Source organism: Notechis scutatus, chromosome 1 (genome assembly GCF_049901735.1).
Source record: "Notechis scutatus isolate UNSWTSFEM ecotype Mainland chromosome 1, rNotScu1.2, whole genome shotgun sequence".
NCBI classification, from domain to species: Eukaryota; Metazoa; Chordata; class Lepidosauria; order Squamata; family Elapidae; genus Notechis; species Notechis scutatus.
In genome coordinates this window covers 72,346,007-72,371,533 of record NC_142009.1, presented here as the reverse complement: position 1 = coordinate 72,371,533, position 25,527 = coordinate 72,346,007, and the positions used below count along the sequence as shown (strand labels likewise).

Sequence of the window (25,527 nt, the reverse complement as noted above, 5' to 3'; positions counted from 1 at the left end):
CCAAATCTTTCTCAGCCTTCAAGACTGGCCCAAGTTCCTCTGCAACCTCCTCGCTGTCCGATTCTGTTGCCAATTCTGCCAGCTGCTAGCAGACCACCACAGTTATTAAGCAATGTAAGTCAGGATTAAAATACTCATTTGCTGAAATATTTCAAAAAAAAGGCTGGATTTTTGCCTCTACCTACTCTAGGCTACTCTGGGGACTGATGGTCATATTTGGAGCTCTGGTTGTCATTCCAATCTATAATTTAGGGGGATCATTGTTTGCAGAGTCAGCTCTATGGTTTGGCCACTGATATTGTCAGTGAGAATGTAAAAATTGGACAAATCATTTTTTTCTCTAAACTGAAAGAAACAGCTTTATGCCAACATGTTACTAATTGTTCTTTTAATTCATATAGACTGCTCAAGGTGGTGGTCATAGAACTCTCCTCTATGGACATGCAATATTACTGCGCCATTCTTACAGTGGCATGGTATGTATAACCTTATGCACAGTATTTATATGGTAGTGTTGGTATGTTTCTTTTTTATGTATCAGGATCAATATAATTCAACACTAGGCTTAGATTATGGCTGCATTTCAACGTTATACACTTTTTGGACACTTTGTTTAATATTTATTCAATATGATATTGAATAGATTACCTCCAAAATGCATGTTTGTCCTGCTTGATACTGTATTTTCGCTATCTGTGTACTCCATCTAAAATGTAGAGTTTTGGTAGCTAATTTGGTAAATTTGTTTTTTGTCCTTATTCCATATTTTCCAAGATCCAAATATCTTATTTCTGTATAATATTTCATTTTTGGAATGTTGAAGTGTGATGATAAGAAATATAGACATTTTATGTAAAAGTAACTTGCCTTACAGCTATTTGTGTCTAATTTTAGTTAATGCTTATGCAGTAGAAATGTATACGCAGAGTATGTGTGTGTGTGCGTGTCTATATGTTTTCTCTCTATGTGTGTGTGTGTGTGTATGTATTTAAATTTTTGCAGCTGATTATATGTGATTGTATGTGAGCTCCCTGCATAGAATGGAATATAATAGAAATTATATTATTTAAAACACTAAGACGCTTCTTTCTTTCTTTTTTCTTAGTATCTGTGTTGTCTCTCCACATCACGAACATCAATGGATAAATTGGCTTTTGATGTAGGTTTGCAAGATGATACCACAGGTGACTACTTTGTGGAGAAAAAAGCCTGCATTTTGATTTTTATGGCCCTTTTGAGATTTACTAGCTTGTATTTCTGAGAGAAGTCCAGGTTCTTTCTATTTTACTGTTGGTAGGGTTGGCATTCTGATGGGTTGCTTGATTGTATGCATCCTGGGGCATAGCTGGTTGACTCTCAAAGAAAGAGGTAGGTCACAGAATGGCCACTTTCTATTCCACTCTTGAAGAGAGCTCCAGATTAGATTCATCCATGGTAGTGATATCATTGGATAGTACTGTGTAGACTTTGAAAAGGGAAGTGAGCTGATTTCCGTGCATATTTACTTGTGGGTGCTAATAGCACATACACACACTCCTACACACACACTCACACTCATATTTCTAATTCATCCAATATTTTCCAGTGTATCATACTGTCTTTATTTTATCTGCCCAGTCTGCTGGCAGTGTAAAGCCGGATGACAAAGATGTGATTTTCTATAAAGTCAAAATTAGGATTATAGATATTTTCAAGATTATATCTTGAAACCTTATGTGTTAGGATGAGAAAAACTGAATGTCCATCACAGTTACATTTTAATGGTAACATTTTAAAACATATATTTATTAGTGACAGTGTCAGTGTGGTGTAGTGGTTAAGATGTTGAACTAGGAGTAAAGAGATGGAGTTTCTAATTGTTCCTTAGGTGACTAAATCCATCTGGGTAATCTTGGGCTAGTCACTCCCTCTTAGCTGAAAGCAATGTTAAGCTCTCTGACAAGCCAACTGGTAAACAAAACTCTTTGTCCATTCATACACTGATAGTTTCACTGTAAGAACTAGATTAGCCCACTGCAAAAACAAGCAGACCATGCAACTCTCTGGGACAAATGCAAAAACAACAGCATTTATCAATGTCAGTTGCAGGGTTATTTTTTTTTGCTTTTTTTTCCAGAAACAGTCTTGTAGGCTGATATCACACATATATCTCTTTGTAACTGATGTAGACCATTATCAACTGTAGAATATTGGGTTCAACAGTTGAAGTATATGAATAGACTTGGCCTGATATTTATGTCATTCTGTTTTTTAAAGAATTTTGGCCAAAAGCAGCAAATACAGTGGAATCTTAACAGATGAAATTTACCTAAAGGGAGTTCTAATAATAATTCTGGATCTGTACAGAATTAATCCCAAATCTAACTCATGAAGTTGGTTGATTTGGGAACTCTGTGGTTCTGCATAGTTTTATTTAAAACTATAATATATTTCCTTCTCTTATTAATATGTTGCTGTAACGTGGAACTATGGTTACAGCTACTGGGAATGTTGCTAGTGTACTATCTTTTCAGCATCATTGTGTGCAAGAGGCTTTAAAAAGAAGGAAATATAACTTTAAAGCCAGAAATATTCCCCTCATAATAGCCACATGGTTTTGCATAATACCAAATATATGCAGATACTGAAAACAGGGATGCTGCTGCAATTTATTTTAGAATGATAGAATAACATTCTCTTATTGGTTAGCCAGTGTGAAAACTAACTGGTAGTGATATTCGTAGCATATTAAGAAAAATAAAGATAATAGTGAGTTATTAGAGAGTGGAAATGACCCATTTAGAACCTTATGTGGAAGCATCTTAAGACAAAGCAATGGTGTTTTATCCTGGACTGCTAATAGTTCATTGTTGTAGATTGTTATTATTATTAAGCCAATGGTTATATTCACAATTCTAGATGCAAAATAAAACAGTATATTTCCATGTAGGGGAAGCCTGCTGGTGGACTATACATCCTGCTTCCAAACAACGTTCAGAAGGAGAAAAAGTGCGTGTTGGGGATGATCTCATCCTTGTCAGTGTCTCTTCAGAAAGATACTTGGTGAGCAATGAAGAGAGTATACTAATATATTATTTAATAAAAGTTTAAAAAGTAGAAAAGTGAGTATGAAAAACAGAGGTGGTATTCAGCCAGTTCTGACAGGTTCTGGAGAACTGGTAGTGGAAATTTTGAGTAGTTCGGAGAACCAGCAAATATCACCTCTGACTGGCCCTGCCCCCATCTATTCTCTGCCTCCCGAGTCCCAGCTGATCGGCTGGGTCTTCATTTGTTGCCCTGCACAGGAGAACGGAGCTGGAAATCAGGTTAGTGAGGTGGGGAGGGAATGGGGATTTTACAGTATCCTTCCCCTGCCATTACTACCAAGTCACACTCCCCAAGCCATGTCACCCCCAAGCCACACCACGCCCACCAAGCCACGCCCACAGAACTGGTAGTAAAAAAATTTGAATACCACCACTGATGAAAAAATAGATAATATAGAAACATTATGTTTCAGTCATACCCTTATCCAATCCATGCTGGTACTGAAATCCTCATGTATAAGGCAGCTTTTTCAAAAAAGTTCAATTTTAAAATAAGTTTAAAGTACAAAAAAGATAGATGTAAGAAATTAAAATGAATATTTATTAATGTGTAATTTTAAATACATATTTATATTTACCTCATTATATTTTTCTTGTTCAAAAGATTATAAAAAGGCTGTCCTGATATAACAATGGTAGTTGGAACCAGAGTTTCTGTTGTTAAGCAATGCAGTTGCAAAGTATGATGTCACGTGACCACATTGTTTAGCAATGACAGTCCTTTCACTCCTCATTGCCACTATGTGAGACTATCAGATATACTTGGGAGCTCCTAGTGTACTTACGGTATTTTGAGAAAGAATGTGTTTTAAATAGAATTTGAGAGATATTAAAGTTCTTCCAGGCCAGATGGTGCGATGTCTTTTTTGTTCCTGTAAGTCATCACAGGAACAAGGTGAAATCAAGACTATCTGATAGACTTCTTCTGTGAGAGAAGATATTTATATCATTTCTTTTCAAAATGGAATAAATGCTTAGGCAATAAAAATAGTATTATTAAAAATAGCTTTAGAAGTATGAACATTTTTGTAAATGGTTTTCTTGTTAATAGCAAATATAAATGAAAGTATAAAAATAAATGAGTCAGTTATGTTTCCACTCTTGAAAAGGTTCGTCCTGTATCCATTTGTTTATATTTATTATGATTCAGATAACAAATATTTCTTTGGGTATAGGGTGCCTGGGAAGGTGCTACAGGTAGTCTTCAAGTCATGATGGTAGTTGCACCTGGAATTACTGCTGCCAAGCAATGTGTTTGTTAGGCAAAACTTCATGAAACTTCATCACTTACAGGCAGCAATTCCTGCAATCCCTATTAACCAAATCCCACCATTGTTTGACAAGGACCCATCCAGATCCAAACCATTCCTAGCTTGGTCTCTCAGTCCCAAGGCATGGTAAGGCAAGGAACCGCCTTCTTTTGAACTACACCCCACTTCTCTCCCCCCTTCCCCCATCGTTGCTCTTTTGTCTGCCCTACCCAATGGCATTTGTCAGCAGCAATGGTTCTGCTGATGGCATTGGGGCTGAAGTAAAGGCCTGGAGCCTTTGGCAGTCTCAGCCAGCTGCCGCCACCCCTGTCCTTCAACTTCAAGCCCAGTGCTACCATCATCAAGGAGTGTCACTTCAAGCCCCATGCCATGGAAGCTACCCCAGCACAAAACCCCATTTCCCAAGCTCTGCATTCCGTGCTGGGCTGCTAAGTACCCAAATTTTAATCACATAACTCTAGCGGTGCTTCAATGGTCATAACTTTGGGAACCAGCTGTAAGTACCATTCATTAAATACTACCCATATTTTAATTTTGAATGATCATTGAAGGGATGATTGTAACTCAAGGAGCACCTATATTTATTCAACCAGTGATTCTATGGAGGACACATACTTGATTTTGTTTTGAGTTTTTGAACTATTGACTGTGATTCTCTACAGGTTCATTTCTGTGAGTTGGAGTTGGGGCTACAATCTTATAGTGATTCCATTCTTAAGGCAATAGCATTGTATGTTATTGCCCCCATGAGGATAAAATGCCACAAGGTACTGATTGGTCTTCATTGCTTCTGATGGAATGCAGTAAGGAGATGGATTCCCAGGAAGGAGAGGGTGCATTCCACAAGAGTAAATGCAAGTCAATCTAGATATTACCTTTGAGAGAAATGGTGAAGACAGCCCCTCCCATATAGGTTACAAGAATATATTGTAAATGCAGAGATTAATAATGGAAGACTTTTGTCTATAAGTGTGAGAAAAATAAAGAACTCAGCTTGGCAGAATGATCACATGTCATTCTTGGTTTGGGGCCTGATACGCTATGTAAAACGGATGGGGTCAATCATCAGGAATTTGGGAGAATGGTGTCATCAACTTGCTGATAATGTTCAGCTGTATTTCTCTGGATTGGACCCTGGATGTAATGTGGGATTGGGTAAATGTCAATAAATTGAAATTAAAGGCTAAAAAGACAAAGCATTCTGGGCCTAGGAATTTGAGATTTGCTTATTCTTTATGTGCTTTCTCCAAAAAATGAATTATGAACTTTGCATGTTTTTAATTCATCATTTAATCAGAAGTTCAAATAACCTTAATGTCTAGAAGCACTATTAACAACTTTTATTAGTTTGTAAGTTGTATCTTTTCTTGGATAAGGCTAGCCTGGCAATTGTAATCTATCCATTCGTAATATCACATCTGGAGATTATAATTTGGAATTAGCTGGAAATAGTAACTGATTCAGAATATGTTAGCCAGAATGAAGGAATGGTTAAGTATTTATTACATCAGTGATAAAGCAACTGGTGCTATAAAATCAGGTTCAGGATATTACTTTTTGCTTACAAATCCTTGAATAGCTGGATCTTGGATACCTGGCAACTTCTCCAGTTTAGACATAGACAAGAGGGGAACAATTCGCTTGCCGAATCAGTTAGAGAATTCAGAATGGCCTTCTAGTGATATGAGGGAATTCAGCAATATGATTTGGGCTGTTTGGGGGACATGGCCCCATCCATTTAATTGTGGAACTGGGAATGCTTTGGTTCTACATGCTTTCAGCTCCCACCTATTTTTGTTGCTCTATTGAAAATTAGCTATTATACAATCTTTTACTAAAAATTATGACTGGAACGATTGAATTGCATGCAGTTGATGGGGTCATAGATTGGCCATCTCTGACCTCAGTCATCATTAAGACCACAGGAACCTCTGTGAATTTTCCATAAACTGCAGTCATGGGCGGCTTAGAATAATAAAAAGGAAGAAAATGAAAGGAAAATAAACAGAAGTAAAATAACAGAACCCATAAAATAATAATAAGTAATATGAGTATACATCATTTTGATAACCATACATCAACATATTTTTTCTCTGATTATGATACAAAAAAGTAGTAATATTTTTTTTTCATTTAGAGGTACTCTAGCTAGAAAAAAAGAAGGCTTTTTTATTGCTAATCATTTTCTGGTGCACAAGTAGCAAGGAAAAACACAATAAATTCAACCAGAACAGAAAAATCTGAAAGAAAATATTCAGTCATAAGCTTTGAAAACAAAACTTATTTTTAAATAATAATTTATTTATTATTATTTAATAAATAATTATTTATTTATTATTTGAAATGTAATTGTTAATTGAAATACATTTTCAGTAATTTTACTAGACCAATTATTTATAAATGACAAATGAGGCAACATTTGCTTGGTAATATGTTTAGTTTATAAAACTGTTACACTTATTAAGATCTTTTGCATCTAGGTATCATATTAATAAAGTTGTATATTAGTTGACTATTCTAAAATAGTAGAAAATACAGCATATTTCAGGTAAAGCAACTATTTTCATTTTGCTAAATGAAGTAAAGTAAATGAACTAGATTCATTTCTAAATAATATAAATGGTTTGGATTCAATGTTATGACAACCTATACTTTAAAAAAAAATCCAAATAATAATGGCTGGGATTGAGCATATGTTCAATCAAAACCAAAAAATGATTTCAGATTAGCAACACTCCACCATTTTTGTTGTAGTTGCTATTCTACACTGACATTAAATTTTCCATTCTTAATTTCAGGGAAAGACTTTTAAGTATTTTTGAAATGGACAAGGGAATTTGGAGGGTGCTTGCAGTATAATTAACTTGCTTTGAGTTAATTCTGGCTCATCTTACCTGATATATTAGTCTTTTATTTCTAGTTCTCATCAGGTCTAGAGCTACTGAAATTCTGAATATTACTTGGGAGATGATAAACTGAACAGTAGGTAGGGCTTCAATTGATCCTTCATAGAACACAGTGCTATACACCTGATTATCCAGTTAATTTAATTTTTGCAAAGACTACTAAAGTATGTAGCAAATGTAACTGCAGGGTGATTGTTATGTATTGTTATATTGGTCTAATGACAGACTTTTCCTTTATTCATTTTCTTTATCCAATGATTGCAGCATTTATCTTATGGCAACAGCAGCTTGCGTGTGGATGCAGCTTTCCAGCAAACACTTTGGAGTGTTGCCCCAATCAGTTCCGGAAGTGAAGTAGCTCAAGGTACCACTGTTATAATAATAATTGTCATTGTGCTTTAGGTTTGTTGTTTCCGTAATGTGACAATGACTGCAATCCCCTGCAAAGAATTGCAATACAAAATAAGCATTCTTCAGATTCTTATATTAATCCATTTAGGGGAAAACATTAAGGCAGATGGTAGTCCCGTTTGTTATAAAATTAGATTTACTCATGAATACTTAATTCATAATAAATATGAAAGGGAAGACAAGTAGGTGTTTGGCAAATAATTGTCTTAGCATTGGATTTTTAGAGTCCTCTTAGCCACCTACAGTACTATCAATTTTTTTATAATCTACCCATTCTTTTGCATACCATAAAAGCTATCTTGAGAGAGGTTGCATTAAGGGTGACTTGGCTTTGTGTTTTTTTTTTTTCATATATAAAATACATAGGGATCACAGGTTCATATTTTCCTGCTAAACAGTTACTGTGATTACATGTAATATTTTCACCATGAAAAAAATAATAATGCTAAAGTGTCATGTTGTCAAACAGATAATAAGTATTAATTGAAAATAAGCAAGTTTTATACATTTGGCATATACTAACATCAATATAATAGCTTTGTGGAAGGGAAGCTATTCTTAAATTTTTGCTTCCCACCTTTTCTGTGCTATTTTTAATTTTTCTGATGCTTTTGAGTATGTTGATGTCTTGCAACGTCTTAGATTAGTACCTGAAGTTTTCTTGGCAACATTTTTCAGAAATGGTTTGCCATTGCCTTTTTCCTGAGACCGAGAAAGAGTGACTGGCTCAAGGTTACTCAGCTGGTTTCATGCCTAAGGCAAGACTAGAACTCACATTCTCCCAATTTCTAGCTGGTGCCTAAACCACTACACCAAACTGGCTCTCGTTTCTGTGTTTACTGGTTTGCTTGGCAATTTTTTTTCATGAATATTTGAAAAGACTAAGTTTTCAATCTATCATAGAGGCTTCACCATTTTAGAAGTATGGTTCAGCCCTTCAGAATATTTGTATCAAAAACATTTATTTTCTTTATCCTATGATGCAGAAAAAGTTCTTAGATAATCAATTAATTTTGTTGAATAGTACAGTTTTTTCTCTAGCCATTATTAATCTCTGTAATGACAGTATCTAATCCTTTGAAATTAATTATGGCATAGCACATGAACAAAACATGAAGTCTATTTTATTCAGGATTAATTCATAATTGAATAGATTTCTATTTGAAAAATCCACATTTTGCTCACACTTTATAGATAATAGAGATAATCTGAGTGTGTAAAGGAAAATTAAAATATAATTAATGCATAAAAACTTGTTTTTGGCAAGTGAATTATATGTATTGTTCCATGCAGACTTTAGATAGTATTTATAGAAGTTCTGTATTGTACAGCATGCCTGTAGAGACTATGCTTTGGAAGCAATGAAGTTTTCATAGCATTTAATGACGAATGCTTCATGGTGCATGAAATTGTCTCATTAAATGACAATACATGCTTTTCTGAATCTATCATTTCCATTTGTCCTAGTGTAGTCTTTTGAAAATTAAATGCAAAACTTCAGATTGGGGAGAAATTGAATTAATATCAAGAATATTTAGAAGTTGATGGAAAATTATAGGGAGATAGGATTAATCTTAAAATATACAACCTGTCATTTGCTCTGCATTATAGGCTATCTAATAGGAGGTGATGTATTGAGGTTATTACATGGTCATATGGATGAATGCCTGACAGTTCCTTCAGGAGAACATGGAGAAGAGCAGAGAAGGTAAATGTTTGTTAAACAAAACAAAGGCCATTAAGGGAATCTGTTTAAATACCGTGTTTCTCACATAATAAGGCCGGGCCTTATTTTTTTTTGACCCCCGAAAAACCGGCTAGGCTGTCTTTTCAGGGGTGACTTAATTTCCTCCCCCCCCTTGCATCCTCGGGTGGGCGGGCGGCGACAGCTTGGATGTTCGGGAGACCTTCCATCACCGTTGCTTTCCCTTCTCCCTTGCTGCCGTAGCGTTACAGAGCCATACGGGCTGGGCAGAACCAGGAAACACCCCCGGCTCACTTTCCCGGCTCTGCCCAGCTCGCACGGCTCCGGCGCGGCCCTGATGGGATGAGCGGAGGTTTTTAAAATAATTCACTTTACCTTCGAAGGCAAAGGGAAGGCGGCCACAGGAGCGCCTGAAGCCAAGTGTCTCCTCAGGGCTTCGGTTGCAGGGAGGAGCCCTGACTGGCTGCACGTGGCTGCGCCAAATGCCGCGGCGTTGCTGTAACGCCACGGCAGCAAGGGAGAAGGGAAATTAACGGTGGCGGAAGGTCTCCGATATGAAGTGCTCCACCAACGCAGGCAGCACCATATCCGGGCATGCAACAAAGTACTTCCCTAACGGCAAGCCCCCCGCCATTCCCCCCATTTCGCATGTTTAATATGGGCCTTAATTTGGGGGAGGGGCTTAATTTGATTTTATGCCAATAAATCATGCTGGGGCTTCCTATTGGTGGAGGCCGTATTGTTGGAGAAACACGGTAGATATACATCCACGTACACTTAGACATGGTGAGCCTATATTGATCTATTCATTAAAATTACCATGAATGCAATTTTGTAATGCCCTGAAAAGCAAAGGATTTTGCAACAGAAATTTGGACTGTATATGGTTTGAAATTGATTTGGAAGAACTGCTTTGGATCTCATGTACCACTTGTCTGCCATCAATTAAAGCATATTTATTTTTTCATAAAAATAAAAAATTGACAACTTGTACTATACTTTAATGAACAATACTGAGGTCTCTTTCACTCTTTCCAAATGACAAAATGTGCACAGCTCTAAAATAAGTACATACAGCTTCATTGTAATCAAATAGCAACAAATTATTTAACATTAATTAAAAGAAGGTTTAGGTGACTGGTTTTTGAATGTTAATATTTAATCTAATCCTAACGTAAAAAATATTTGGAGAAAAGTCTCCCTATTAAAGATATAACCACATGATTTGCTAGATATGCAGTTGTCAGGTTGTTCTATAGTCCTATCAGAATCTGAAGAGGAGAAACTTGCAAATGCTTAACTTGGCTGTCAAATCCAATGGATATTGTAGAATTTAACTGGAAATTTAATTTTTACCTAATCATATTTGATAAAAAAATTGCTTAGGCCAATGTATCCAGCCCCTGGCTCCATGTAGAAACACAAATGAAAGGATCTCTGAGAGGTGAAGGGAGCTATCATTTTGCTGGGTGATTGATTACACTATTGAACTACTCTTACTGTTAGGAAGGATTTCCCCTCCCCCAACAATCTGAATGCGTCTTCTGGTAATTTCAATTCATTCTTCCATCCTGCACTTTGGAATGCATGAGGATAGGTCTTATTTTATATAACATCCTTTCTAATATATGTAGTCCTTGACTTATAACTAATTGCTTAATGACTGCTTGATGTTGCAAAGCCTGCCCCTCCAAGCTACTTGAGATCCATTTTTGAAGTTACTATACCCCCCCCCCCCGTTCCTCCTTCTCATGGTCACATCACTGCATTTTGGACGCTTGGCAACCTGCTCACATTTATTACATTTGCCATGCTTCAGAGTCACATGACCAGATTTACGACATTTTTTGCTGGTTTCAGCAATTACTTCTGGTTTCTGGCAAAAAGCTCCCATTGTGGAAAATTGATCCCCCTAACAACTGTTGCATTTGCTTAATGACTGCTGCAAAAACCGTCAAAAAATTGGGTCCAGTCACATGATACCTCAATTTATGACCGCAAGGACCTATGACCATAATTCTGGCCTCAATTATGATCATAAGCTGAGGGCTATCTATATTTCATGGGATTATCCTCTTGACCAAGGTCAATTTTAATTCAGTGAAAATAATATATTTTCCTGAAATATAGTATTTCCAAACCTGGTGTTGAGAATTTTTATGAAGTATTTTAGGAAATTTAAAATAAAATTGAATTAAATTGAATAAGTAAACACTTACTAAAGCATACATTTCTACATTCCTATGAATTATATTGAAAAAGTTGGTTGGTAGCAAACTTGACCAAGGACTCTGTCCAAGATGTTAGGAAGCTTGATAAGAATAGATAATACATTCTTAACAAAATTCACATAACCCATTTCCCAGTTAAAAATGACACATTATTTAAAATTAAAAGTGTTAAAGGGGTTTCTGACTGTGAGAGGCCTTTTTATGAGAAAAACATTGCAACAAGTAGATAAATCTTGAATTTTATAGGAACATTTCTTCTCAGTATAACTTGGTCATCTGAGCAGTTCATAGAAAAGGGCTAGTCTGAAGTGAATTAAAGTTTGAATTAGCCCACGGCCTACAGAATTAGTCAATTTGTTATCTTCATTTACTGAAAGTAGAAATAATATTTTAAAACCTTCTCATTTTCTTGTTGTTTGTTGCCCATAGTACCTAGCTAGGGCTTGCCTGAGGGATTGGAATGTGGGAGAGATACAAAGTCATCTACCGTAGTAGCTGCTGTGTTAGCTGAACTCAGAAGGAAAAGTAATTATCTTGTGTCACTACATTTTTTGCTGGAAAAATATTGTCCAGAGGAGAAATATATATCTTTTGAGAATGTTGGTTATCATTACATTGAATACCTGTCTCATTCAAACAGACTTTGCCTAAGGAGACAGATTCATTGAATTCTCAAAATATAAATGATCATCGTTTACACTATATCACTATATTCCAGTATTTATACTTTTCTCACTTTTGTGATGCAGTTCTTCAGTTGAAAATGTGTATGTAAATGAAAGTGTAAAATTGCTATTTTTAAAAGAAGATAAAATCACATACAAAATACATATGGGGGAGAAATGTGCATGAAGATGATTATGCAGGTAATCCTTCACTTATGACCACAATTGAGACACAGTTTCTGTCGTTAAGCAATTAAGTGAGCATTGCCCAATTTTATGAGCTTACATAAATACAACCTCACTGCAGTTGTTAAGCGATTTCTTTCATGGACTTTGCTTGTTGGAAGCCAGTTGGCAAGGTGGTCACATGATCAGGGATGCTGCAGCTGTCGTAAATATATGCCAGTTGCCAAGCACTCAAATTTTGATCATATGACTATTAGGATGCTATGTCAGTTATAAGTGCAGGAACTGATTATGACCCACTTTTTTCAGTGCCATTTGAAGGGTCATTAAATGAATGGTTATAAGTCAAAGCTATCTGTACAGGCAGTCCTTGAGTTATGGCCACAATTGAGCCTAAAATTTATGTTGCTAAGTGAAACATTTGTTAACTGAGTTTGCCTCATTTTACTTCTTGCTGCAGTTGTTAAGTGAATCATTGCATTTTTTAAGTTCGTAGCATGATTGTTAAGTGAATCTGGATTTTCCATTGATTTTGCTTGTCAGAAGGTCGCAAAAGCTGATCACATGATCCTGGGACACTGCAAACTTCATAAATATGAAACAGTTGCCAACTGTCTGAATTTTGATCATGTGACCATAGGGATGCTGCAGCAGTCATAAGTGTGAAAAATGGTCATAAGTCATTTTTTTCAGTGCTGTTGTAACTTTGAACAGTCACTAAATGAACTGTTGTAAGTTGAGGACTACCTATATTGTTTTATGCATATCATAATTTATAGTTACATAGTTCCCCATTTTCAACCTTAAGTTGAAAGGTTGCATACATACTTAAGGGTGAAAATATGAGGAACTGTGTACCCCTAATTTAGCCCACACTTAGGTTGTGTTGAATGATAAAAAACAGATTATATTCAGAGAACTCATTAGTTCAGACTTATGATCTTCTGAGTATCTCCAAATTGCTTTGAGAAAATTAAGTCATAAGCAAATGATTTAACGATATTTGGCTCTTTTTCCTCTGAAGTAAACATGAAAATGGATATATTATGCCTCTCTGAGGCAAAAGTTTCATTCATCCTTAAAATTTCCCATGTTCTTTTTCAATTTAAAAAGTAAGTCTACCTATTTAGTGGACTTAATTGAGTTACAGATTTATCCTTCTCTGGTCCTCAAAAAATAATTTTAAAAAATTCCCCCTCCCCCCCAAAAAACAATGTGCAGCCTCCTGATTGAAGAAAATTCTCTGGATTAAGTGGATTAAATGTTCAAATCTTTGCCCAGTGAAAGTATTCCTTCTGATTACCCTAAAACAGTACCAATGATTAAACACAGATTCTGAGATTGTTAAATGCATGCACTTTTCAAATTGTTTACCTGTCGAGCCCTGATCTGGGGCTCACAATACCTGGGGTGATGGGGACCTGAACGAGGCCACACGCTGACAGAGAGGATGGAGGAACAAGAGAGCTGAGTGCAAGCACGGCTGGACTTCTGGGTGCTGTACCCCACTGCCGGTCATCAGTTGGCCACTCCGTGGCTGCTGGTTTTGGGGAGGAAGGGCTGCTGTGCGTCTGTTACAAGACATCTGGGACTGCTGCTTTGTCAGGGGCTGCTTGCTTGACAGAATGGGACTCCTGTTTGCTATCAGAAATATGGAAACCAGAACATGGCTATGGACGGGGAGGGAGATGAGCCAGCAGGGAGGCTGTTCCAGATGTTGGGTGACTAGGGGTATGTGGCTAGGTGCTGGGTGTCTGAGGGTGTGTGGCTGGGTGTGGGTGTTATGGTGGTTAGCATAATAAAATTCCTTGACTTTGCAAGGAATTTCAACGTTCTCACTCACTGTGTACCAAGGAACCAGACTGAGAGTAAAGACTGGTTGCTGCTAAGGTGTTGTGGGGATTTTTTGTGTGAGTTGTGGTTTTTCCCTTGTTCCAGCCTTGGACCTTTGAGAGAAAGTCAGCGCTGACACTTAAATGGAGCACTACATTTTAATTAAATACATTAATATCACATTAAAATCAATTAATTTCAGATTACCTTTATATAGTAATCCTCAATTTTATATTTAACAGCTACTGTTTCTATTCTGAGTTATGATAATCTCCAAAATTGTGTAAGGCAAAGTATTTTACTGAACACAATATGATTATAACATTACCATATAGTAAAATTTCCTGAAGAGTAGATTATATTGTGCCCTTAAAAGCTCATCATAAACAGTACAAAAAAGATAACACAAATAATTAAATAGTCGAAACAATTCTCTTGTGAAGAAAATAGTCAAACAAACAAAGTTGTGGGGGAGGAAGATTTATACCAATTTCTTCCTCATGTAATGATCTGCCCAACATGCAGTCACCTGATCATGGTGTGTGTGTGTGTGTGTGTGTATGTGTGTGTATGAGACAATTTACAACAGGGGTGCTTTATGGTCTATAAATCACCTATTCTGTGACTGCTATAACTTAGAACAGTCATACACATCTCAAGGCCTCTGAATTTATATCTTGATATTAAAATAATGAATAACAATTAAATGACCTTTTGAAAAATATGGCAATGTAGCTTTAGTAGATATCCATTCCGGCTTCACAGTGGTTGTTTAAGTATCTTTTAAATAAAGTGTATTTTATAGCCATAGAACTGAAGGACGAAAAAGTTAAAGGCTCTGTGGAAAGGTCCTTGTGGGAGATTCATGAGTGCATTTTTCAAAAATCCTTCTTCACAAGTGAGCTTTTTTCCTTTTCCCAGTTGAATATTTATTTACAGATTTGTTCTTCCTTTGGTTCTTTTCTTTTTTTAAAAAAAACACCCCTATATATAGTTTTGCACATAGTTCATTTTTTCCCTGTGGTAGCAATTTGTAAAGACAGCCACTATAATAAAATAATCTCCACAGTATCTTTAAACTTGCTATAGTCTAATAAATAATGTTATGCATAATTGTAATTTATTTATAAGCACTGCAGTCTTATTAGTCTATAGTTGGGAAAGGAAATTATTTATTTAATGTGGAAATATATAATGATAAAGAGTTGGTTTACTTATACCAATTAACTGGCTATTTAGAAGCACAATATATTTGCTAGATAGTTTTGAAGAAGGGTGGTATTAGTCTATGGTGGCAAAACATCAAAGGAATCAGGATATTGTATGGCAGACAATCATGTGACATTTTGGCAAACAAGAAATTAATAGTATTGAGTGAAAGATTGCTGATACATCAGCAAAAGTTGATACATCAAAAAAGTTCCAGGCAATCTCAGAATGTCTCAGTGAACATAATGGGTTTTTAATACAATATATTAGAGTTATTACAAGTCTTAATTGATTAGTATTTATAATCTGTCTCACATGAAACCTGCATCTCTATAATCAAACTGTCTGTCTTCCCTACTTTCACCCACTTCCCAATTTAAATCCTGCATCAGTTTAACCAATTTTATGCATCTGATGTAGTTAGTTTGTAGCCCACAAAACACTTTTAATTTCCTCCTTGTAATTTCTTGGAAAAGAGTATAAAAGATTCTGCTACAAATGTCTGTAGGAATGGATTTTGATTTTTGTGTTAAATTAAGGATGGAAGAAGTGAAAGTCACCTACGAGAGACTTTAAAAAAATGAAGAACTGGAGATTTTGCAGTTTGTAAAATGTTTAATTTGGCTGAGGGATTTCTCCTGCTCTTCTCTGTCATCTCTATACATTGCAAATATAGTTTCAATCAGGGGTGGGATTCTACTGGTTCTGTCCACTTTTGTAGAACCGGTTGCTCTGAAGAGCAGTAGACAGAGAACATACATATAACCGGTTCTATGTCTGCTGCTGTTTTGGCGCACCCGCCCGCCCTGGCTCTTACCTGATCTTTATTTCCTGCTTTTTCTACCGTAGCTGCATGCGTGCGCAAAACGTAAAATTACCGAACCGCTAGTTACACCGGTTGGATCCCACCCCTGGTTTCAATGTCTGCACAGATACCATCCATATGTTCTACAGCTGAGTTGATTTTGGTAACTCTAAATACTCCCTCGCATTACATAACTGAAGGATATCGAATTGTATACCTTACTTCCTTCTGATTACAATTGATTTAACTTCCTGTTCAAGGTTGCTGTGCCTTCTGAATTTACTATACTTTTTCTTGCATTTTTAAATAATTACTCTGCATTTTCTCTCCCTAAATTTACTGTTTGTCCTTTTTTCAGTACCATGATTCGCAACCTGCATATCTTGGCTTGTTTAGATGGTGTATCAAGTGTGTCAGTGTCCCAAATTCATATTAAGCAAATGCTGTGAATAATAAGCTGGGAAGCTAGATAGCCAATGTAACTGATAATTCAGTCTGTGCAATTCAGTGCATTGGCTGGTTTTCATGGTGATGTTGCTAGCCCTGTTCCATGCTACTACGAACTTGTGGCAGGGGCTAGTTTTCATTATTCCAATTCAAAGGCTTCACAGATTAGTATTGTGAAGCATTGTGCATTGTATGGACCTGGGTCTACCAGACTTTTCCTAGCAACAATATAATTCTTGGAGACAAAACACCCCTTTTTGAATGCCAGCTGACAAAATCCCACTTTGAACCTGCTATTTTGATTTCTGTCCTTTTGGGGACATAAGAAATAGGGAATTATCCTAAACACTGAGCTTGATTGCATGTTCTAAAATACATGGGTGGTTTATATCAATTGCTTTAATCTACTTTTTCTTAGATTGTGTAGATTATAGGGCATAATCAATCAAGGCTATTTCATGAATTATCATTGCAGTGCCATCATTATTTGGTGTACTCTCTTTTCCTTGACTATTCTACTTGAAATGTAAATGCTTCTCTGCACAGAAGCAAACAAAGTTTTCCATTCACAGGATTTTGCTTCTGTTGTTTCATGTTTCCAAGATGAGATAGTACCCTGAAACCAAGTCTCATGATGTGTTGTTTCATTACTCCTTGTACATTTTAGGTTGAGATTTTTGCATCTATACTTTCACAATTGTATCACAGAGATTGGTTAGTGTAGGTTGTTTTGAACAGTGTATATTTCTATATCAGCATTTATATGGATCATAAATCCAGTTCTTTCAATTCAAAGTGTTTCCCTCTGGTCTTTCAATAGCACCTCAAGTATTTACAAAGTTCATGCATATGTGGTGATCTGCTCATCAAGGAATCTAGATATTTTCTTTTTCCAGTGATTCATTATTGATCTATCTGATGGTAGAAGATGTGTGTATCAACTTCATTATTAAATTAGCTATTCTAGATTTTAGATATATATGACAACTATGAAAATCTCAAATTACCTTACAACCCACATTTTCTAGCGCTTATGTTTAATTCTTGTAGGATCAATTTTTCTTGCGTCTAGCAAGGTAATGATGCTCATTGCTCTTTTCTTTATATATTTTTGTAAATTTCATTTGAGCTCAACTGCTTATACCCATTCATCATTCCTACCATTGGTAGCACAGTCCTATCATCTCACTCAAGGATTTCTGTTTTTTTCCACATTTTCTCCCATATGACTAACTTTTAGTTATTAAAGAAGATAAGTTTCCAGGGCATGACTATAAGACAGATATGATCTGCTTCAAAAAAAGAAGCTGTTTGTCAATATGAATAAACTTCAGTTTAGAAGACCTTAAACTTTCAAGAGAAGGTTAACAGGCAAGATAATCCACATGGCCAAGAATAAATCTTCAACTATATTTGAAGTTGTTTTCAATAAAGAAAGGTTGATTTGCAGTGAGATATTAACCATAAACAACTTTTGTTAGCAATTTTTTTTCTTAATTAGGATACTGCTTTTACAATGTTTTCAATTTCAATCTACACTTGCTGTGCATTGACAATAAACATTTGGTTGGTTTGATTGATTCTTTCTGCTTCAATCTCGCAGTTCAAAATACTATCGGAAATCATGGCATAATATATTCCTGTTTGGTCTGACCTTCTTGTTTAGACCACTGTCTTGAAATCTGGATTATGTAATTTACTATGCTTGATTAAATAACATTATGTTCAATGCTATGTTAATTGGCCTGCTCTACCTCTGATAAGTGTAGTTTACTATGCAAGGAACCATAATAAAGAGGGACAATTTGCTCACTAACTGTTTCGTTGATTGGCAGTCTCTGCATTCATACAAATTTCTGCTTTCCCAGTGTGGGTACTTACCTCACTGAGGTAAGTAATAGTCCTTCATGTATGCACAATAGAAGGAAACATTTGGCACCCCTTCAAATCAGTTCAGCTCTGGAATGTTCCGATGGTATCTGCCTAGGGACATGAAATTCATTCAATGAATGCACAGAGGACTGCTTACAAAACTACAGAAACAGGTAAACAACCTGATCCTTTTCTAACTTTTAAAAAGCCTGAATGCTTACAAGAGCATTGTGCTCTTTGGATCTTCTCTCTTTCTGCAGCACTTTCAGGAATGAGTATATGGCTATGCAATAGGACATGGCCTTGTCCTTCCAAGAACCTTGGAAGGAGGCAGCTTTTAAACTAATTTCTTAATGCAGCATTATAAAACTCTGAATTTTTAAAAGTTAAGAAAAGACATGAATTCACCACCTTATGGTTTTTAAAAATGAATGCTGTTCACTTTGGTTGCTTTTTAATACACACCCACACATCCCTTGCAAATAGAAGCTGTCCTATTGCATTGGTTAGGATATTATTTAATGCAGTCTAATGCATGCTCTTTTACTGCTTTGAGAAAGGTTATCTAGGATTAAAAATGTAAATTTTAAAAGAGTTTATGAGTGTGCACACATTGTTTTGATTATTGTACATATATTTATTTTAGCCAATTTCTGCACTGGTCAAATACATTTTCCTAGGGAAAACAATTGGTTTTTATCACAAATACCTAAAAAAACTCAGAAAATGTCTTTTGTGTTGTAGAACTGTCCATTACGAAGGTGGTGCTGTGTCAATTCATGCTCGTTCTCTTTGGCGACTGGAGACTTTGAGGGTTGCGTAAGTAAATGCTGGCATAATATATCCATTATGACAAGTAATATTCCCTTTTGTCAAGTGAACAGGAGTTTTTTGTTGTTATTGTTGCAAAAATCATAGTATGCTAAAAGGTTTTGATTCCATTTGGAAGTAGTACCAAGATTATAATGTGCAATGACTTAAGATATCATTTGAAATTTATTGTAAGTATGTGTATTGATGCATACTGCTGCTAAATACTGTCTCTTGCAAATTATTTGTTTTGAGGAAATCCTGCGGAAATGGATGCCTATTGATTGATTGCTTAATGAGAGTATCAGTGAACAAAGGTTATGTCATAGTTCTGTTTGAAAAATTAAAAGCTAATCGCTGAGATTTGTAGCATTTTCAAATCTGATTAGCTTCAGATTATGATTTGTTAAATGGACAGTATTTTTGCTTGAAATTTGGTTTGGCAGTAATGTTGTGCTAGCTACTACACAAATAATTGTATAAGGAAGTATTTTCTTTCATATCAGAACATATTCCAGACACGCAGTGAATTTGTGCATATTTGTTCTTTGCTTTTCTCTCCTGTATTGTTTTATTGGAAAGTGAAATATTTGGTTAAAAATAATTGAAATGATTATTCTAATAATTAGCATACCTCTGTCTTTTTTATCCATACATAAATACACAATGCTTAAAGCAAGCAAGTTAATTTCAGTTGCTGGGAGAGGATTTTTCTGTCAATGCATGTAGGTCAATTTGATGTATTATATAAAGAATGAATATTTATTATATATGATATTGTAAAAAGAACTCAGCATTTTACAGCCTTCTACTTGTATCTGGGAATGTGCTTAACTGAACCTATTATTTTTCTTTTTTGTTCCCAAAACACTGGAGCAGTAGGTTATATGATGAAAATGTGGACAATATGTTGTTATGAACTCAGTTTTTACAATATTACAAAGATTCCAATTAAATATAAATGAAACAGAATCCACCGAAATATCTCTTATGTGGACTTTACAGGTCTCATTTCTTTCTGTTGATTTCATGGATGCAGATCTGTTTGTCTTCTGATGGCCATGTGCATGGCTCATCTATGATTTGGTGGACCTGGTCAACCAAAACAATTAGATTGGCTTTCTGTTGAAATTAGCAAGTGTTCTTAGCTGATAGGTTGAGGTCTTGTTTGATGTCTGCTTTAAATGTTTTATAGTTGAGATATCACTGAAAAGTGATTTCAGCATATCTTTAATTCTAGAAATAAAATTGAATGTTCATGTTTTCATTTAAAGTTAATACTTTAAATTGTTTATGAATGCTAATTTTATTTTTTTATTAGATGGAGTGGAAGTCACATTAGATGGGGGCAGCCATTCAGATTAAGACATATAACAACAGGGAAATATTTAAATCTCATGGATGATAAGAGTCTCCTTTTAACAGACAAAGAAAAAGCTGATGTGAAATCTACAGCATTTTGTTTTCGATCTTCCAAGGTAAATACTTGTAATATAAGTTATTTCTCCATTTAATTTATTTTATTTTATTTTAATTTACTAATTTAATTAGATTTTTTTTAGACATCACCCAATCCAAACTGACTCTGAGTGGTGTACAATCAAGCCAAATAAAAATAGAAAATTCAATATATTAACAAATAAATAAGGAATGGAATACGGAACATGAACTGGCCCTATGCAAAAAATGAAATTTATTTTATTTTTTTATTTTTTATTTATTTGTCAATTGCTTACAAGATAATTGTTATAAGTAAAAACATAGTTATGAATACATGGATACATATAAGAAAATAAAAATATATATAAAAGAAACAATAGGACAAGGACAGTAGGCACGTTGGTGCGCTTATGTACGCCCCCTACAGACCTCTTAGGAAAGAGGTGAGGTCACTAGTAGACAGTCTAAGGTTAAAGTTTTTGGGATTTGGGGAAAAAAACCAGTCAGGTAGAGTATTCCAGACATTGACCACTCTGTTGCTGAAGTCGTATTTCCTGCAATCAAGTTTGGTGCAATGAACCTTGAGTTTGTATCTATTGTTTGCTCTTGTGTTGTTATGGTTGAAGCTGAAGTATTCATTGACAGGTAGGACATTACAATGTATGATTTTATATACTGTACTTAGATCGGACCGAAGGCGGCATAGTTCTAGGTTTCTAGGTCTAGAATTTTGAGTGTGTGGCATAAGGTATTCTGCAACGAGTAGAGTGGAGAACTCTTCTTGTGAAATATTTCTGGACTTTCTCAACTGTGTTAATATCAGATACGTAATGTGGGTTCCAGACTGATGTACTTTATTCGAGTATTGGTCTAGCAAATGTTTTGTATGCTCTAGTTATTAGTGTAATATTACCGGAGAAAAAGCTACGTAAGATTAGGTTAACAACTCTTAATGCCTTTTTGGCTATGTAGTTACAGTGGGCTCTAGCACTTAGGTCATTTGAGGTGAGTACTCCAAGATCCTTGACAGAGTTTGGATCATCAACAAGGTCTTGACTATTTAGCCTGTATTTTATTTTCTGAATTTTTTTTGCCAATATGTAGGACAGAGCATTATTTGTTGAGATTTGAAGTTGCCATTTGTTTGACCATTCTGATACATAGTCAAGGTCTTTTTGAAGGGTAGCAGTATTGTCTGTTGTCTGGTGTTGAATAGTTTTACATCATCAGCAAAGAGAACGCAGTTGCTCTTGATATGACCACAGAGGTCATTTATGTAGAGTATGAAGAGAATTGGTCCTAGAACACTGCCTTGGGGGGACACCACTGTTGACAGGTACAGAATTTGATAGGACGCTCCCAATTTTGATCATTTGTTGTCTGCTTGACAGGAATGCTTCTATCCACTTATGCAGGTGTCCAGAGATACTGTAAGATTTTAGTTTTAGGATTAGTTTGTTGTGTACCACTGAATCAAAGGCTTTACAGAAGTCTATGTAGATTGTGTCTATTGCTTTGCCCTGATCGAGTTGTGTAGTTCATATGTTTTTGCAGTGTAAGAGTTGCAGATTACATGATAGTTTTTTCCTAAAACCAAATTGTTTATTAGAGAGTAGGTTGTTTGTTTCTAAGTGGAGGATGATGGATTGGTTAATAATTCATTCCATGACTCTACAGGTGATGCAGCATAAAGAGATTGGTCTGTAATTTTCAACTAGGCTGGGGTCTCCCTTTTTGAAGATGGGGATGACCGTGGCTTGTGACCATAGTTTTGGCAAGGAGCTGGTCCTGAAAGATTTTTCAAAGATTATGCTTAGAGGTTCAGCTATGGCAGTGGGTAGCTTTTTTAAGAAGTAGGCACATATTCCGTCCGGTCCAATAGATAGAAATTGTTTTAGATTGCGTAGTGCTTTTTCAACATTGTCTTCTGTTAAATCGATTATGTAAAATCGATATGTATTAGATTAATTAAATTATAATTAATAGTTAATTATAATTAATCAGTACTTAAATGTCTTCTTTGGTATATACTTATTGTCTGGGGCTTACCATCTGGGTTAATATCTAGTATTTGGATCAGGTAAATCAAGGAACGGTTAATTAGAGACTTTGGGCAGTGTTGGTTGCTTCCAATAGAAAGAGAAAAATAAAAGCATTTTGTAAGCCTACATATGATTGTTCAAAATGAACTAATAAAAGGACCCACTTCTCATATCCATTTTCCTTAACACAAGGTGGATAGCCTTGGGCAACCTGTCAGCTTTTTTCAATCCCCCAGTATCCTGAGTGGTGCTCTCTACCTCTGATAAGTGTAGTTTACTATGCAAGGAACCATAATAAAGAGGGACAATTTGCTCACTAACTGTTTCGTTGATTGGCAGTCTCTGCATTCATACAAATTTCTGCTTTCCCAGTGTGGGTACTTACCTCACTGAGGTAAGTAATAGTCCTTCATGTATGCACAATAGAAGGAAACATTTGGCACCCCTTCAAATCAGTTCAGCTCTGGAATGTTCCGATGGTATCTGCCTAGGGACATGAAATTCATTCAATGAATGCACAGAGGACTGCTTACAAAACTACAGAAACAGGTAAACAACCTGATCCTTTTCTAACTTTTAAAAAGCCTGAATGCTTACAAGAGCATTGTGCTCTTTGGATCTTCTCTCTTTCTCCAGCACTTTCAGGAATGAGTATATGGCTATGCAATAGGACATGGCCTTGTCCTTCCAAGAACCTCGGAAGGAGGCAGCTTTTAAACTAATTTCTTAATGCAGCATTATAAAACTCTGAATTTTTAAAAGTTAAGAAAAGACATGAATTCACCACCTTATGGTTTTTAAAAATGAATGCTGTTCACTTTGGTTGCTTTTTAATACACACCCACACATCCCTTGCAAATAGAAGTTGTCCTATTGCATTGGTTAGGATATTATGTAATACAGTCTAATGCATGCTCTTTTACTGCTTTGAGAAAGGTTATCTAGGATTAAAAATGTAAATTTTAAAAGAGTTTATGAGTGTGCACACATTGTTTTGATTATTGTACATATATTTATTTTAGCCAATTTCTGCACTGGTCAAATACATTTTCCTAGGGAAAACAATTGGTTTTTATCACAAATACCTAAAAAAACTCAGAAAATGTCTTTTGTGTTGTAGAACTGTCCATTATGAAGGTGGTGCTGTGTCAATTCATGCTCGTTCTCTTTGGCGACTGGAGACTTTGAGGGTTGCGTAAGTAAATGCTGGCATAATATATCCATTATGACAACTAATATTCCCTTTTGTCAAGTGAACAGGAGTTTTTTGTTGTTATTGTTGAAAAAATCATAGTATGCTAAAAGGTTTTGATTCCATTTGGAAGTAGTACCAAGATTATAATGTGCAATGACTTAAGATATCATTTGAAATTTATTGTAAGTATGTGTATTGATGCATACTGCTGCTAAATACTGTTTCTTGCAAATTATTTGTTTTGAGGAAATCCTGCAGAAATGGATGCCTATTGATTGATTGCTTAATGAGAGTATCAGTGAACAAAGGTTATGTCATAGTTCTGTTTGAAAAATTAAAAGCTAGTCGCTGAGATTTGTAGCATTTTCAAATCTGATTAGCTTCAGATTATGATTTGTTAAATGGACAGTATTTTTGCTTGAAATTCAGTTTGGCAGTAATGTTGTGCTAGCTACTACACAAATAATTGTATAAGGAAGTATTTTCTTTCATATCAGAACATATTCCAGACACGCAGTGAATTTGTGCATATTTGTTCTTTGCTTTTGAAAGTGAAATATTTAGTTAAAAATAATTAAAATGATTATTCTAATAATTAGCATACCTCTGTCTTTTTTATCCATACATAAATACACAATGCTTAAAGCAAGCAAGTCAATTTCAGTTGCTGGGAGAGGATTTTTCTGTCAATGCATGTAGGTCAATTTGATGTATTATATAAAGAATGAATATTTATTACATATGATATTGTAAAAAGAACTCAGCATTTTACAGCCTTCTACTTGTATCTGGGAATGTGCTTAACTGAACCTATTATTTTTCTTTTTTGTTCCCAAAACACTGGAGCAGTAGGTTATATGATGAAAATGTGGACAATATGTTGTTATGAACTCAGTTTTTACAATATTACAAAGATTCCAATTAAATATAAATGAAACAGAATCCACCGAAATATCTCTTATGTGGACTTTACAGGTCTCATTTCTTTCTGTTGATTTCATGGATGCAGATCTGTTTGTCTTCTGATGGCCATGTGCATGGCTCATCTATGATTTGGTGGACCTGGTCAACCAAAACAATTAGATTGGCTTTCTGTTGAAATTAGCAAGTGTTCTTAGCTGATAGGTTGAGGTCTTGTTTGATGTCTGCTTTAAATGTTTTATAGTTGAGATATCACTGAAAAGTGATTTCAGCATATCTTTAATTCTAGAAATAAAATTGAATGTTCATGTTTTCATTTAAAGTTAATACTTTAAATTGTTTATGAATGCTAATTTTATTTTTTTATTAGATGGAGTGGAAGTCACATTAGATGGGGGCAGCCATTCAGATTAAGACATATAACAACAGGGAAATATTTAAATCTCATGGATGATAAGAGTCTCCTTTTAACAGACAAAGAAAAAGCTGATG

General features: G+C 35.4%; 1 protein-coding gene across 1 annotated transcript in view; it reads left to right on the top strand.

Moving 5' to 3' along the window:
* The window catches only part of RYR2 (ryanodine receptor 2), a 317,056-nt gene that overhangs the window by 113,520 nt on the left and 178,009 nt on the right, over positions 1–25,527 (top strand). The window contains exons 6-12 of the mRNA XM_087967520.1: positions 402–476; positions 1,106–1,184; positions 2,930–3,042; positions 7,528–7,627; positions 9,286–9,382; positions 19,372–19,446; positions 20,759–20,915. Of these exons, the coding sequence (XP_087823646.1) occupies positions 402–476; positions 1,106–1,184; positions 2,930–3,042; positions 7,528–7,627; positions 9,286–9,382; positions 19,372–19,446; positions 20,759–20,915 (696 nt within the window). The remainder of the gene's footprint in view (positions 1–401; positions 477–1,105; positions 1,185–2,929; positions 3,043–7,527; positions 7,628–9,285; positions 9,383–19,371; positions 19,447–20,758; positions 20,916–25,527) is intronic.